The 14,928-nt window shown below is 47.3% G+C and overlaps 1 protein-coding gene and 1 long non-coding RNA gene across 4 annotated transcripts; both read left to right on the top strand.

Moving 5' to 3' along the window:
* The first annotated feature begins 485 nt into the window (after window positions 1–485).
* On the top strand, window positions 486–3,789 carry crfb16 (cytokine receptor family member B16). 3 transcript variants are annotated; one of them, XM_028978004.1, is made up of 7 exons: window positions 486–594; window positions 919–1,042; window positions 1,125–1,315; window positions 1,502–1,623; window positions 1,693–1,843; window positions 1,933–2,096; window positions 2,347–3,789. In XM_028978004.1, the coding sequence occupies exons 1-7, from the start codon at window positions 531–533 to the stop codon at window positions 3,241–3,243; spliced, it is 1,713 nt and encodes a 570-aa protein (XP_028833837.1). In that variant the 5' UTR covers window positions 486–530; the 3' UTR covers window positions 3,244–3,789. The 3 variants fall into 3 exon arrangements, with proteins under 3 accessions (XP_028833837.1, XP_028833838.1, XP_028833841.1); XM_028978005.1 differs by having other exon boundaries at window positions 1,945–2,096; XM_028978008.1 differs by having other exon boundaries at window positions 2,352–2,667.
* Window positions 3,790–3,900: 111 nt separating this feature from the next.
* Window positions 3,901–6,218, top strand: LOC114788968 (uncharacterized). The gene is made up of 3 exons (XR_003749599.1): window positions 3,901–4,330; window positions 4,592–4,742; window positions 6,199–6,218. It is a non-coding gene; the product is annotated as an uncharacterized LOC114788968 (long non-coding RNA).
* The last annotated feature ends 8,710 nt before the right edge of the window (window positions 6,219–14,928 follow it).

Here is a 14,928-nt window from a genome sequence, read left to right on the forward strand (position 1 = left end):
TCATGTCTTAACATAAATGGAATGTAATATAGGCCACGGTCTAAACTGCGGAAAGTGTGCATGTGTGTAGTGTGCAATTTACACCAGGAATTCCTCTTCTTCCTGCAGAGAGGATGGAGTGATCAGCCTTTCATATACAGAACACCAGATTCCTGTGATTGTGCAAGTAGGGCATCCACGGGGTGGTGGTAGCCTGGCGGGTAACACACTCGCCTATGAAGACCCAGGTTCACATCCCACTTACTACCATCGTGTCCCTGAGTAGGACACTTAACCCTGAGTGTCTCCAGGGGGGGACTGTCCCTGTAACTACTGACTGTAAGTCGCTCTGGACTGTTAGTCATCTGGTAAACGCCGTAAATGTAAAATCTCACTAACGCACATCATGTACACACAAGCAACAGAAGTGAAGTGTTGAACTGGTCTGTCAAGCTTACGGCTGATTGCGTCTCAGATATGCAGCTTAACCAGCTGCAACAGTGAAGAGTGCCTCACTTCACACCCAGGCGCTGACAGGCTCCGGGGCCGGAATGTTCCAGCAATGGTGCTTCTTCAGAAGACTTCTGGCCCTGCTGCTCCACATGGCTTCATGCGGTGAGTGTCATATCTGCGTCCACTTTATCTCCACTTAGAACTGTGTTTTTTTTTTTTATTATATTCTTTAATTGCCAGCTTTGATGAGGGAGTAATGTATGTAGCGCATGTATTCTTCCTAAAGAATCATTCAAATGTAACTGCAACCGAGAGAGATGAACTTAGTGGTCCACCGTGGTTTGAGGAGTGGAGGTGGTCAGTTGTGTAGAACATCTGCTGCAGTTCCAGCTATCTCAGGCGTCTGAAGTGATGAAGGTTAAACAATACTGGACACAGGAGAGGTGTCGGGAGGATGAGGCCGCCCTGAACTCTTCTTTCTCCCAGGAGCCGGTCGTTTTCCTGCGCCCAGGAATCTCACCATGGATTCCCAGAACATGAACCACTTGCTCAGGTGGACTCTGCCCGCAGCGTCATGCAGACCAGTTTACTCTTCTGTGCAGTTTCAGGGGTGAGTCTGACATTATTTACCTTCAGACCTGACAGATACCGCCGTCCCCAACCACTGAGACCTTCTCTGATCCTCCACCCAGGGAGTGGGAGCTACTTTATCTGAATGGAAGCTGGGAAGATGTGCACATGTGTCAGAGGATCGTGTTGAACATGTGCGATGTGACCTCCGACCTCGCCACGGATTCGGATTATAACCTCCGCGTGCGCCTCGAGTGTGACGGGCACCTGTCTCCATGGGAGCATCTCAGGGAGCCGTTCAACAGGAGGAAAAGTAAGACGCCGTAATCTGTATCTCATGAACTGCCCACTGCTCACTCCGGGTGATGGGTTAAATGCAGAGGACACATTTCACTGTGTGCACCGTGTGCTGTGCTGCTGTGTATCACAAGTGACAATCACTTCACTTTATCTTTTCTTTTTTAATCTGTAACGGGGAACTGGTCCTGTGTTGTTACAGCGCTTCTGACCGTCGTCATGGCGGTGAGCGTGCGGGTGACCTCTCTGTGGGTGAGGTTCAGTCCTGCCTCACCATCTCTCACCATCTCCTTGACGATCTGGGAAAAAGGAGACACTCTGAACGTAAGACCGTCTTCTGCCACAGCGCTGTCCAGCCTGTGACAACCTGACCGCAGCTGTCAATCTCTCCAGGTCTCCGGTCAGGTGATTGAACTTGAGCAGCCCTCGTATACCGTTCAGGAGCTCAGGGGCGGGGCCACATACTGCCTGAAAGCGCAGGCTCATCTGGCCAACGGCGGAGGGAGGAGCACCACCACCCCCACACAGTGTGTCCTTATCCCATGTGAGTGTGGAGTATAAAACCGCAGCTAGATTCTGACCAAATTTTGACCTTGTGAACAGGACCGTTTCAGAGATGTTCGCTCTGATCAGCTTTTTCATCAGGCTTCCAGCAGACCTGGCGGTTTGCTGTGCTTGTGAGCACGGCTGTGGTGGGAGTGGTCCTCCTGGCTTCTCTCCTTGTGTGGTCAGCTAAGCGCTGGACGCCAGTGGTGTGGTACACGTGCTTTGCTAAGGAATCTCTGCCCATTACACTGGTGAGTTCTCATAACGCATGTAATCATCTTGGAGGCAGGCGTGTCCAGGGCCATCTTTTCCTCATTTCACAGACTTCTCGCAGAAGAAATTATAAATTGACCGTTTGTTTATAATATTTTGAACCTGTTCCTAGACCAAACACAAGTTACTGCCATTTCACACATCGTAGGTGTACAGGTAGCTAATGAAAGGAAAGCAGTAAGGAAGCAATGATTCTGATGAACTCATATGATGATCTGACTCCTCCAGCTCAGAGAGGACCACATCCCAGTGGAGCTCCTCAGTCTTGCAGAATCACAGGGACCTGTTCACAGAGCACTGCTGCAGCTCCCTCACATAGAACCCACAGACGAAACAAGTCTACAGACCAGCAGAGTCTACAGAGCACCGGAGTTTACAGACCAATCAGATCTTCAGATCAGTAGAGCCTACAGACCAAGTGAATCTAGACACCAATCAGATCTTCAGATCAGTAGAACCTACAGAGCACCGGAGTTTACAGACCAATCAGATCTTCAGATCAGTAGGACCTACAGACCAAGTGAATCTAGACACCAATCAGATCTTCAGACCAGCAGAGTCTACAGAGCACCGGAGTTTACAGACCAATCAGATTTTCAGATCAGTAGGACCTACAGACCAAGTGAATCTAGACACCAATCAGATCTTCAGACCAGCAGAGTCTACAGAGCACCGGAATTTACAGACCAATCAGATCTTCAGATCAGTAGAACCTACAGACCAAGTGAGTCTACCAAGCAATCAGATCTTCAGATCAGTAGAACCTACAGACCAAGTGAATCTAGAGACCATTCAGATCTTCAGACCAGCAGAGTCTACAGAGCACCGGAATTTACAGACCAACCAGATCTTCAGATCAGTAGAACCTACAGACCAAGTGAGTCTACCAAGCAATCAGATCTTCATATCAGTAGAGCCTACAGACCAAGTGAGTCTACCAAGCAATCAGATCTTCAGATCAGTAGAACCTACAGACCAAGTGAATCTAGAGACCATTCAGATCTTCAGACCAGCAGAGTCTACAGAGCACCGGAATTTACAGACCAATCAGATCTTCATATCAGTAGAGCCTACAGACCAAGTGAATCTAGAGACCAAACAGATCTTCAGATCAGTACAGCCTAGAGACCAAGTGAATCTAGAGACCAATCAGATCTTCAGACCAGCTGTTGAGGTTGTCAAGGGAGCATTGATGAAGCCCTTCTGAATCTTCCAGTTCAACACTTTGAAATAGTGATCCACGACTTTCTCACCAGCTGGCTGGATTGTTGTAATGGACTTTATTTGGATTCAGAGATCTAAAATGCTGCTGGAACGCATCAAGATGAGCACATTTTCCCCGTTTCAACCCCACTCCACCAACTGCCCATATAGGATTAGTTTTTAAATTATTTTATTTGCTTTTAACTCCCACAATGGTTTTGCCCCATCCTAGTGCTACACCCTTATACACCCTCTCAGGTCAGCTGACCAGCCTGGCATTTTACTGCTGTGGACATTAGACAGGTGTCCCTCTCTGTCTGTTCTCTTTGGCTTGGCTTTTGACATGAGACATTTTATTTATTTAAATTTTTTTATACATTGATAATTCTGGTATTTACCAGACGCCCTTATCCAGAGCGCCTTACAATCAATAGTTACAGGGACAGTCCCCCCCTGGAGACACTCAGTGTTCAGCGTCTTGCTCTGGGACACAATGGTAATAAGTGGGGTTTGAAACTGGGACTTTTTGCTCTTCTGGTTCATTTAGTAAAAGTAAAAAAAACGTTTTTGTACAAAAAAACGTTTTTGCTCAATGAACAGGTTGAACAGGACATAACTGGACAACATCATGTAGGATGCTTGTAAGTGGATAAGTTGGATATTTCAAACAGGAGACACAAGACAAGACAAACATGTGTAAGATGTGTAAGAATGTGCCAAAAGAGCAGAGATGTGCAGCAATATGGGGAAAAAAAACATTGAATAAATGATATAATATTAAACTGTGATGGAGGAGAGATCTGTTTGAGTTTGGATGAGCTGCAAGCTGCAGTTCGTGCAGGACCGCGGCGAGGCAGCAGGCGGAAGGATGGACCGGTGAAGGTGGCGCCCCAGCGGTCCGGGGTCCGGGTGGAGGATCTGCAGCGGCTGGTCCAGGAGCTGCAGAAACACCACGTCCAGCGCGCCCTGGAGGCCCACACCGCGAAGGTCTTCATGTTCTCCCTGCTCGGTGAGGAACAGCTCCGTGAATTCGGGACAGAGGGGGACACATCTGCTGGCTTCGTGTATGTGTACACTGTCATGCATTAAGACATGTCTTCTTTTCCATGAAACACATGGTATTAGTTTGAATAAGAAAGAGTCATGATGAAGGTCTGCCAGATGCACCACTAGTTTGAAGAAGCTCAGCCGCCTTTTTAATAATCGGTGAAGACTTGGCATCGTTCCACTGGAAACTGGAGACTAAAAGTTCCTCTCTACATGTGTGCAGATGTTCCATCCCTAACAGACATCTCCAGCAACCAGAGTCCCATGTCTGGAGCAGAGTCCCAAGGTTGCGGGTTCGAATCCCGATCTGAGGTGCCACCATCCCCACACACTGCTCCCCGGGCGCCTGTCATGGTGCCCACTGCTCACTCAGGGTGATGGTTACATTTTTACTGCATTTTCCTGGCGCTCTTATCCAGAGCGACTTACAATCTGTAGTTACAGGGACAGTCTCTCCCTGGAGACACTCAGGGTTAAGTGCCTTGCTCAGGGACACAACGGTACTACATGGGATACAGACCTGGGTCTTCTGGTTCACAGGCAAGTGTGTTACCCACTAGGCTACTACCACCCTGGTTAAATACAGAGGACATGTTTCACCGTGTCGCCGTGCACTGTGCTGCAGTGTTTCACAATGACAATCACGTCACTTTCACTTTCTACAGGAGGTCTCGTCAGTGTGATGGTGTCTGAAGCTTGCATGGTGCTCATATTTTTGCAGCTCCAGTGGAAGAAAATGCTTATCTCAGGTTTAAATTAAAATAAGTTGCATCTTTTTAGTAAACACTGACATAGTTCATCCAGAACTACATTTGTAAACATTGTTTATGTCTGTATGTCTGTATGTGTGTGTGTGTGTGTGTGTGTGAGAGATACCTGCGGGGCGGTAAAACTCACTCTGTGCTCTCATTGGCTGTCAGGATATGTAGATGAGTCTGAACAAACAAAAGTGAATGCGTGTGTGCAGCTGAGAAGACAACAGACAAGTTCCGGAAGCTTCTGAACCTCACAGGGCCTCACGGAGCAAGGTCTCATTATCCAGGTCTGAGCTGGAGGTTCAGGTGTGTTTGTGTGTGTTAGAAGTGCTGTGCTGCAGTGCCTCACAATGACAATCACTTTGATTTCACTAAATATGACAGTCCATAAACATACACTTACAAATGAGGGAGTGACAGGGACGGTTCAAAAACACTAATCTTTGTCTTACTGCCACCTAGTGGACCGCAAGTGATTACCATTTACAGTATTTACCAGAAATCCCTATCCAGAGAGACTTACAGTCAGTAGTTACAGGGACAGTACCCCCCTGGAGACACTCAGGGTTAAGTGTCTTGCTCAGGGACAACATGGTAGTAGTGGGGTTTGAACCTGGGTCTTCTGGTTTATAGGCGAGAAGACCCACCTTCAACCATATTGGCCCTTAACAAAATCGACCACCTTCCGCCGTGAAGCGAGCGGCTTGTTGTCTTCTCAGGGGGACCAGGTGTGTGTGTCCACGTTAGCGTTTGTGTCTGTGTGCTGGCTGGGGCAGCAGGTGAAGGTGGAGGAGGAAGACGGAGACGTGACTTCGTTCTGAAACATTAATATTTCAGCAGCTGAACAACATGATGCACATAAGACTTATTTCCAAACGGTCAGGCTCATCCTTGTGTGTGTGTGTTGGGTTCCTCCCCCATCGGCTGGCTGTTGTCTCCCGGCAGTGGTGTTCTCTTTCAGGTCCTTTCATCGATCTCCTGCTGAGAGACGCCAACGTTTATCCCGGCAGGCGACTCGATCCCAGATCCAGCGGGAGGGGTGTGTGTTCTGACCTCTGAACCTTCTCTGGCCTAGGCATGGTGCAGAAGCTGGACCAGAAGCTGCCGGTTGCCAACGAGTGCCTGCTGTTGTCGGGCGGGGTCCCTGAAGGCGTGGCCTGCGGCGCCGCCAACCGCTACTTCTCCCCCACGCGGGTGGCCGACTGGTTCCAGGTGCGTCGCAGGTGGAGAGGGGCGGGGCCATCACCTCCGTGGTGCTGGGGGTGGGGCGGAGCCGCGTGCCGAGGAGGATGTGGTTGGCGGCTTCTACCTGCTTCCTGGCGCGAGAACGAGCGGGGCGCCTGGCGGGGGCGCTACGGGCCGGTGGGGCCGCGGTGGCACCTTGGGCCATGAAGCCCCTCCCACCTGCGCACCGTGGCGCAGAAGATCTCCTCCGCGAGAGCGGCGGAGGAGCTCTGCCGGCCTGGCCTCACCACGATGGCCGACTGGCCAAAAAGCTGCAGCAGCTGGTGACAGAGAACCCCCGGCATGTCCATCTTCGTCTTCATCAACCGGATCGACGACAAGTTCTTCTGAGACGGATGTCCAGTGGACACTTATCTGCTTCGCTGATTGATCTGCTGTGGCTTTAGCTCAGCTTTAGACTGTGGACGGCCGCAGGAATGAAGGTCCGTGGCTGGATTTGGTCAAGATGGTGCAGAGTGACCTGTACACGTAACAGCCGTTTAGGAATATCGCTTTAATGTGCAGACCTGATCATATTCCAGGGTGGCCAGTGTCTCGGTGACACTGACATCTGAGCCAGTATTTCTGTTGCTTCTGATTGTTCTTTTAATCCCACAACTCTTTAGTTTGGTGTTTAAAAGCATAACTGATCATAATATTTTAGCATTAAAACCATTACTATCACCTAGTGATTGGTCCTTCTGTCCGTGATCGATGATCATGGAGAAGATATCGTAACATCTACAGAGGAGGATCGCGCTGGTGCTTCTAACAGTGTCCTTCAGAGCCTGAGTTTCCTCCTCTGAGAGTCTCCTTGTAGTGGAGAAGACCGGACAAGACGCTCTGTGATGCCCCAACGTGCCAGCACATGGTGAGATGGTGAAACGTGTCCTCTGCATTTAACCCATCACCCTGAGTGAGCAGTGTGTGGGGACGGAACCTTCATCAAGGGGACCTCGGTGGCACCTTGGCGGATCGGGACTCGAACCAGGCCACCACCGCCCCAGAAGATGATGAGGCCGTGCAATTCCAGTTTATCTGGACTGGACCTCCCTCTCTCCACCAGTCAGCAGGTCACCTCTCCAACAGCACCATCTGCCCTGCTGCAGGGAACAGAAATATCTGGTGGCATCAGACGCTTCTTTTTATAACAACCCGAGTAACAGAAGCCGCCCGCAGAACGCTGAGAACAGCAGCAGCTGGACAGTTTAATCAATGGGCTGCTCCAACACACACACACACACACACACACACACACACACACCATTATCATCTACAGATACCTACATACACACTCACAGATAGATCCAACCTTCACACACAGTCATACATTAACAACATAAGAAAGGTGGGCTTGAGATGTGAGGACGAAGTTCCTTCTCAGACCTAAAATAAAATGTTCTGTGGCCACAGGTTCCTGAGTTTCAACCAGTTTGTATGAAGAACATCTGCTAGACCTGCTAGAATCTTGTGCACCTGGATCAAGTCTCCTTTACTCAAGGTCCAGATAACTTCTGTTTATAAGTCCTCCCTCTAAAAGCAGGATACAGTCTGTGCCGAACCCGTTCTAGAGCAGCAACGTTCTTTTTTCAGGTAAGGAGACCAAACCTGGACACACTGTTAGAGGTGGAGACTTCCAAGGCAATTCAAACATCCCTCCAAACCCCTGGAGATCAAGCCCAGCATCCTAATGGCCTTCTAGAGGCAGCGGTGGCCCAGCAGGTAGAGAAGTGGGCCCATAATCAAAATCCCAAACCTCCAAGGTGCCACCGAGGTCCCCTTACATACACTGTTCCCATCACAACATGCACGCACAAACTCAGATATACAGTCACAAACACACTACAACACACACACAAACTCATACAGTCACAAACACACCACAGCACACACACAAACTCAGACTGCACAAACTCAGCATCCTACTGGCCTTCTAGAGGCAGTGGTGGCCCAGCAGGTAAAGAAATACAGTCACAAACACAACATACACACACAAACTCAGATATACAGTCACAAACACACTACAACACACACACAAACTCATACAGTCACAAACACACCACAACACACACACAAACTCAGACTGCACAAACTCAGCATCCTACTGGCCTTCTAGAGGCAGTGGTGGCCCAGCAGGTAAAGAAATACAGTCACAAACACAACATACACACACAAACTCAGATATACAGTCACAAACACACCACAACATACACACACAAACTCAGATATACAATCACAAACTCAGCATCCTACTGGCCTTCTAGAGGCAGTGGTGGCCCAGCAGGTAAAGAAATACAGTCACAAACACAACATACACACACAAACTCAGATATACAGTCACAAACACACTACAACACACACACAAACTCATACAGTCACAAACACACCACAACACACACACAAACTCAGACTGCACAAACTCACCATCCTACTGGCCTTCTAGAGGCAGTGGTGGCCCAGCAGGTAAAGAAATACAGTCACAAACACAACATACACACACAAACTCAGATATACAAACACACCACAACACACACACAAAATCAGACTGCACAAACTCAGCATCCTACTGGCCTTCTAGAGGCAGTGGTGGCCCAGCGGGTAAAGAAATACAGTCACAAACACAACATACACACACAAACTCAGATATACAGTCACAAACACACACACACACAAACTCAGAAATACAATCACACACCACAACATACACACACAAACTCAGATATCAAGTCACAAATACAAAATACACATACAAACTCAGATATACAATCACAAACACATCACAACATACACACACAAACTCAGATATACATTCACAAACACACACACACAAACTCAGAAATACAATCACACACCACAACATACACACACAAACTCAGATATCATGTCACAAACACAAAATACACACACAAACTCAGATATACAGTCACAAACACAACATACACACACAAACTCAGATATACAGTCACAAACACACCACAACACACACACAAACTCAGATATACAATCACAAACTCAGCATCCTACTGGCCTTCTAGAGGCAGTGGTGGCCCAGCAGGTAAAGAAATACAGTCACAAACACAACATACACACACAAACTCAGATATACAGTCACAAACACATTACAACACACACACAAACTCATACAGTCACAAACACACCACAACACACACACAAACTCAGACTGCACAAACTCAGCATCCTACTGGCCTTCTAGAGGCAGTGGTGGCCCAGCAGGTAAAGAAATACAGTCACAAACACAACATACACACACAAACTCAGATATACAGTCACAAACACACCACAACATACACACACAAACTCAGATATACAATCACAAACTCAGCATCCTACTGGCCTTCTAGAGGCAGTGGTGGCCCAGCAGGTAAAGAAACACACACACACAAACTCAGAAATACAATCACACACCACAACATACATACACAAACTCAGATATCATGTCACAAACACAAAATACACACACAAACTCAGATATACAGTCACAAACACACACACACAAACTCAGAAATACAATCACACACCACAACATACACAAACAAACTCAGATATCAAGTCACAAACACAAAATACACACACAAACTCAGATATACAGTCACAAACACAACATACACACACACACACAAACTCAGACTGCACAAACTCAGCATCCTACTGGCCTTCTAGAGGCAGTGGTGGCCCAGCAGGTAAAGAAATACAGTCACAAACACAACATACACACACAAACTCAGATATACAGTCACAAACACACCACAACATACACACACAAACTCAGATATACAATCACAAACTCAGCATCCTACTGGCCTTCTAGAGGCAGTGGTGGCCCAGCAGGTAAAGAAACACACACACACAAACTCAGAAATACAATCACACACCACAACATACATACACAAACTCAGATATCATGTCACAAACACAAAATACACACACAAACTCAGATATACAGTCACAAACACACACACACAAACTCAGAAATACAATCACACACCACAACATACACAAACAAACTCAGATATCAAGTCACAAACACAAAATACACACACAAACTCAGATATACAGTCACAAACACAACATACACACACACACACACAAACTCAGATATACAGTCACAAATGCATCACAACATACATACACAAACTCAGATCTACAGTCACAAACTCTGAAATAGAATCACAAACACAACATACACACACAAACTCAGATATACAGTCACAAACACACTACAACACACACACAAACTCAGACTGCACAAACTCAGCATCCTACTGGCCTTCTAGAGGCAGTGGTGGCCCAGCAGGTAAAGAAATACAGTCACAAACACAACATACACACACAAACTCAGATATACAGTCACAAACACACCACAACATACACACACAAACTCAGATATACAGTCACAAACACACCACAACACACACACAAACTCAGATATACAGTCACAAACACACCACAACATACACACACAAACTCAGATATACAATCACAAACACACCACAACATACACACACAAACTCAGATATACAGTCACAAACACACCACAACACACACAAAAACTCAGATATACAGTCACAAACACACCACAACATACACACACAAACTCAGATATACAATCACAAACACACCACAACATACACACACAAACTCAGATATACAGTCACAAACTCAGCACACACACATCTATTCTCTCTCTCTCTCTCTCTCCCTCTCTCTCCCACCCCCGCCCAGGTAAAAGCTCCGCGGGTCTCTGCGCAGCCGCAGTCTCGCCTCTCGTCGCTTCCCGGGACTCCGGCTGCAGCTCGAAGTGGACGCGGAGGTACGGAGATGGAGAAAGGCGGCGGTAAGCGGCGGCTTCTGCTCCACCTTTTATTCCGCGCCGGTCCTGCGGAGCACTGCGGAACCGGACGGGCTGATGGCGGGTTCCGCAGTCCCGGGGAGGGAGGGGGGTCCCGTTCCCGTCCGGGGCCGGGGAGATGGGGCTTAGTCGGGGTTTCGGGGTGCGGGTTCGGTCCTGCTGTCGACTTGGCGCGGGTCACGTGACGGTGAAAGTGCTGCCGTGGTCACTTTGTTGCTGCAGATGCGTGATGGGAGTTTAGAACTGGTGGGGTACACTACTGTATATACACACACGCACACACACACACACACACACACACACACTCCATCATCCACATATACACACACAACGTCCTCACTTTCACACACCAGGGACATTTCCAGTGCTGTTGCTGCAGTGGATGCTGCTGGACGTGGCCCAGAGTGATGGTGTTGTCCCTGACGTAGGTACAGCCCAGCCTGGGTGTGTGTGAGTGTGTGTGTGTGTGTGTGTGTGTGTGTGTGTGTGTTTGTAAAGTACAGGAGTGAACTTTGTCCAGTTAGCAGGAAATGATCTGTGTCATCAGGACACCGGTCGTAAAGTCACCTTCACCACTTTCACGTCGTCATTACTGACCCGTTCCCAGCAGTGGGTCCATGTTACTGACCGCTGTGCGGTCCACGTTTGTTTTGCTGCCCTCTGATGAACTTTTCCATCATTTTAACCCCTTCAGCACGTCCCGACCTGGGCACTGACCTTCTCTGACCCACCCCACTGGTTCCTGTGAATGAATGAGAGTCTCAGCACCATCATCATCGTCATCATCATTTACATTTCATTTACATTTACTGCACTTGGCAGACACTCTTATCCAGAAATAGATTTTCTTCTATTTCTACCTGATAGTGGAGTTTGAGTCAGTGTGTGTTTGCAGATGGTGTAGTATGGTAGAAGCGGGTGGAACGGACCGGTTTGAAATCTTACCAGTAGGAGGCGCTATAAGCCCTATGATCCTATTTCAATCAGCCGGGCGGGTCTCTTCTTGCCGCTGCAGACCCCCGCTCCCTGTGCGAGTACAAGTCCACCTAGTAAAGTCTCAGTAAAGTCCCCTTCTGCAACGGTAAGAAGAGACCCGTCCTGCTGATTGAAATAGGATCATAGGGCTTATAGCGTCTCCCGGTAAGATTTCAAACCGGTCCGTTCCACCCGCTTCTACCATACCATATTATACCACACCACACCATATACCATACCATACCATACAGGACTATACCACACCACACCATATACCATACTATACCATACCGCACCATACACCAGCATTTACCAGATGCCTTTATCCAGAGCGACTTGTAGTTATCAGTAGTTACAGGGACAGTCCCACCCTGGAGACACTCAGGGTTAAGTGTCTTGCTGGGTCTTCTGGTTCACGTTCGAGTGTGTTACCCACTAGACTACTACCAGCCCATACCACACCACACAACACCATACCATACCATACCACACCATATACCATACCGCACCATACCACACCATTCTATACCACACCACACCATACCATACCATACTATACTATACCGACCATACAATACCACGCCACACCATATACCATACTGCACCATACCAAACGACACCGTAGGTTGTCGTAGTGTAGTGGGTAACACACTCGCCTATGAACCAGAAGACCCAGGTTTAAATCCCACACTACCATCGTGTCCCTGAGTAAGACATTTAACCCTAAGTTGCTCCAGCGGGACTGTCCCTGTAACTACTGATTGTAAGTCGCTCTGGATAAGGACGTCTGATAAATGCTGTAAATGTAAATGTAAATGACACCATATACCATACCATACCGCACCATACCATTCCACACCACGCCATATTTATTTATAAAGCACTGTAACACATCAAAGGAGCTGGGTCTCAGGACCTGTTGGAAATGGATGAAAGCTCATCTGTTATTATCTGTGAAGATTAGGCCATCATCAGAAATGCTATATAACAGCGTAGAGTGTGTAGGACGTGGGTCATGTTCTTCACTAATGTCACATTGACCAGTTCACCCATCATAAAGTGAAAGTGAAGTGATTGTCATTGCGAGACACTGCAGCAAAGCACACGGTGACACAGTTAAACGTGTCCTCTGTATTTAACCATCACCCTTGGTGAGCAGTGGGCAGCCATGACAGGCGCCCGGGGAGCAGTGTGTGGGGACGTCACACACACCTCACAGGGGACCTCAGTGGCACCTTTAAAGCATTTACCAGATGCCCTTATCCAGACCGATCACAATCAGTAGTGACAGTCCCCCTGGAGACACTCAGGGTTAAATGTCTTGCTCAGGGAGACAATGCTAGTAAGTGGGGCAATGCTAGTAAGTGGCCTAGTGGGTGCCATTGAGTAAAGCACCGTCCCCACACACTGCTCCCCAGGTGCCTGTCATGGTGCCCACTGCTCACCAAGGATGATGGTTAAATACAGAGGACACGTTTCACCGTGTCACCGTGTGCTGTGCTGCTGTGTTTCACAATGACAATCACTTCACTTTCACTTCAACCTGGGACTTCTGGTTTATCTGCTAGGCCACCACTGCCCCACCACAGAACATGTTGGTGTTGGTTGTGGGCGTGGTCATGTTTGTGTATAAGTGGTATTGGGAGTGTACGGAGGGAAACGGAGGAGAAAGGGAAGATATGGACGCTGTGCTGCACATGGGGGGTTTAAATTGTCCAGAATGAGGAAGTAGGTTGTGTGACAGCTGTCCATCATGCCCACAGGCTCCTCCCCTTTTATCCTTTGTGTATAAACACGTCATCATAGTTCATTTTCTGGGGATCTGAGAGGTCTCAGATGCTGTTTCTACCTCTCAGGACCACACCCACTACCAAACCAAGCATCCAAAGACATTATCAGCGCTTTTATTTAAGAATTCTGATTGGTGAACTGGTGAATCGGCAACTCACCAACATTTCGAATGAATACTCCTGCTTTTCACTGAATGATAATCTGAGTTCTGTTGTTAGTGTTGTATCACCATTTCAGCAGATCTTTGCACACAAAGTCCGACAGCGAAGCCCACTGGTCCGCATGGGGAATTAAAAAGAGTTCAAAGAACAAAAAGAAAAAGCGTAAACGAACATAAACCGTTTCCGTTGTTCCAGAGAGAAAATATTCCTTTCAGTTCTACAGAACCAGCAAGTAATATTAGTTATTGTTCCAATTAAATGTTCAAATATGAATGATAATAATAGAAAAAAATACTACTGTAATTTTTACTGCTGTATGGAAAATAAACGATATCAGTATATAATGAATAGTCCTTGCAGTATTTATATATATAGTATAAATAATCCAGATGAAGCAGAACTCAGATCTCTCCTTATTTTGCGCCCCTGAGTTTGAACGTGTGTTAAATAAAATGCAGTGTGTCTGTGATGGCTGTGATGCAGGTGGAAGGTTGACCCTCAGTGACCCAGACGCATCACATTCAGTCAGAAGACCAGAATTGGGCAACAAAAACGGTTTTTGAGTTCTTTTGAGATTCTGACATTATTTGGATTTGTTGATATTTTTTGAGATTTGACTTCCATAATTCTACCTATTTAAAGAATCAACCTACGACTACTAATAAAAAAGAAACAAATTAATCACTGAGACAAACAAAAAAGAAAATTTCCCTCCTCTGTCTCTCATTTACTGCCAGTCTGCATTCTCTCTCCATCCTTGTTCTCTCTCTCCATTGCAGTTCTC

This window comes from Denticeps clupeoides, chromosome 4 (genome assembly GCF_900700375.1).
Source record: "Denticeps clupeoides chromosome 4, fDenClu1.1, whole genome shotgun sequence".
Taxonomy (NCBI): domain Eukaryota; kingdom Metazoa; phylum Chordata; class Actinopteri; order Clupeiformes; family Denticipitidae; genus Denticeps; species Denticeps clupeoides.

Coding starts and splice junctions, on each gene's coding strand:
- crfb16 (XM_028978004.1), top strand. CDS start 531: ATGTTCCAGCAATGGTGCTTCTTCAGAAGACTTCTGGCCCTGCTGCTC. Junction 1,624..1,692: donor AAAAAGGAGACACTCTGAAC/GTAAGACCGTCT, acceptor CAATCTCTCCAG/GTCTCCGGTCAGGTGATTGA. Junction 2,097..2,346: donor AATCTCTGCCCATTACACTG/GTGAGTTCTCAT, acceptor TGACTCCTCCAG/CTCAGAGAGGACCACATCCC.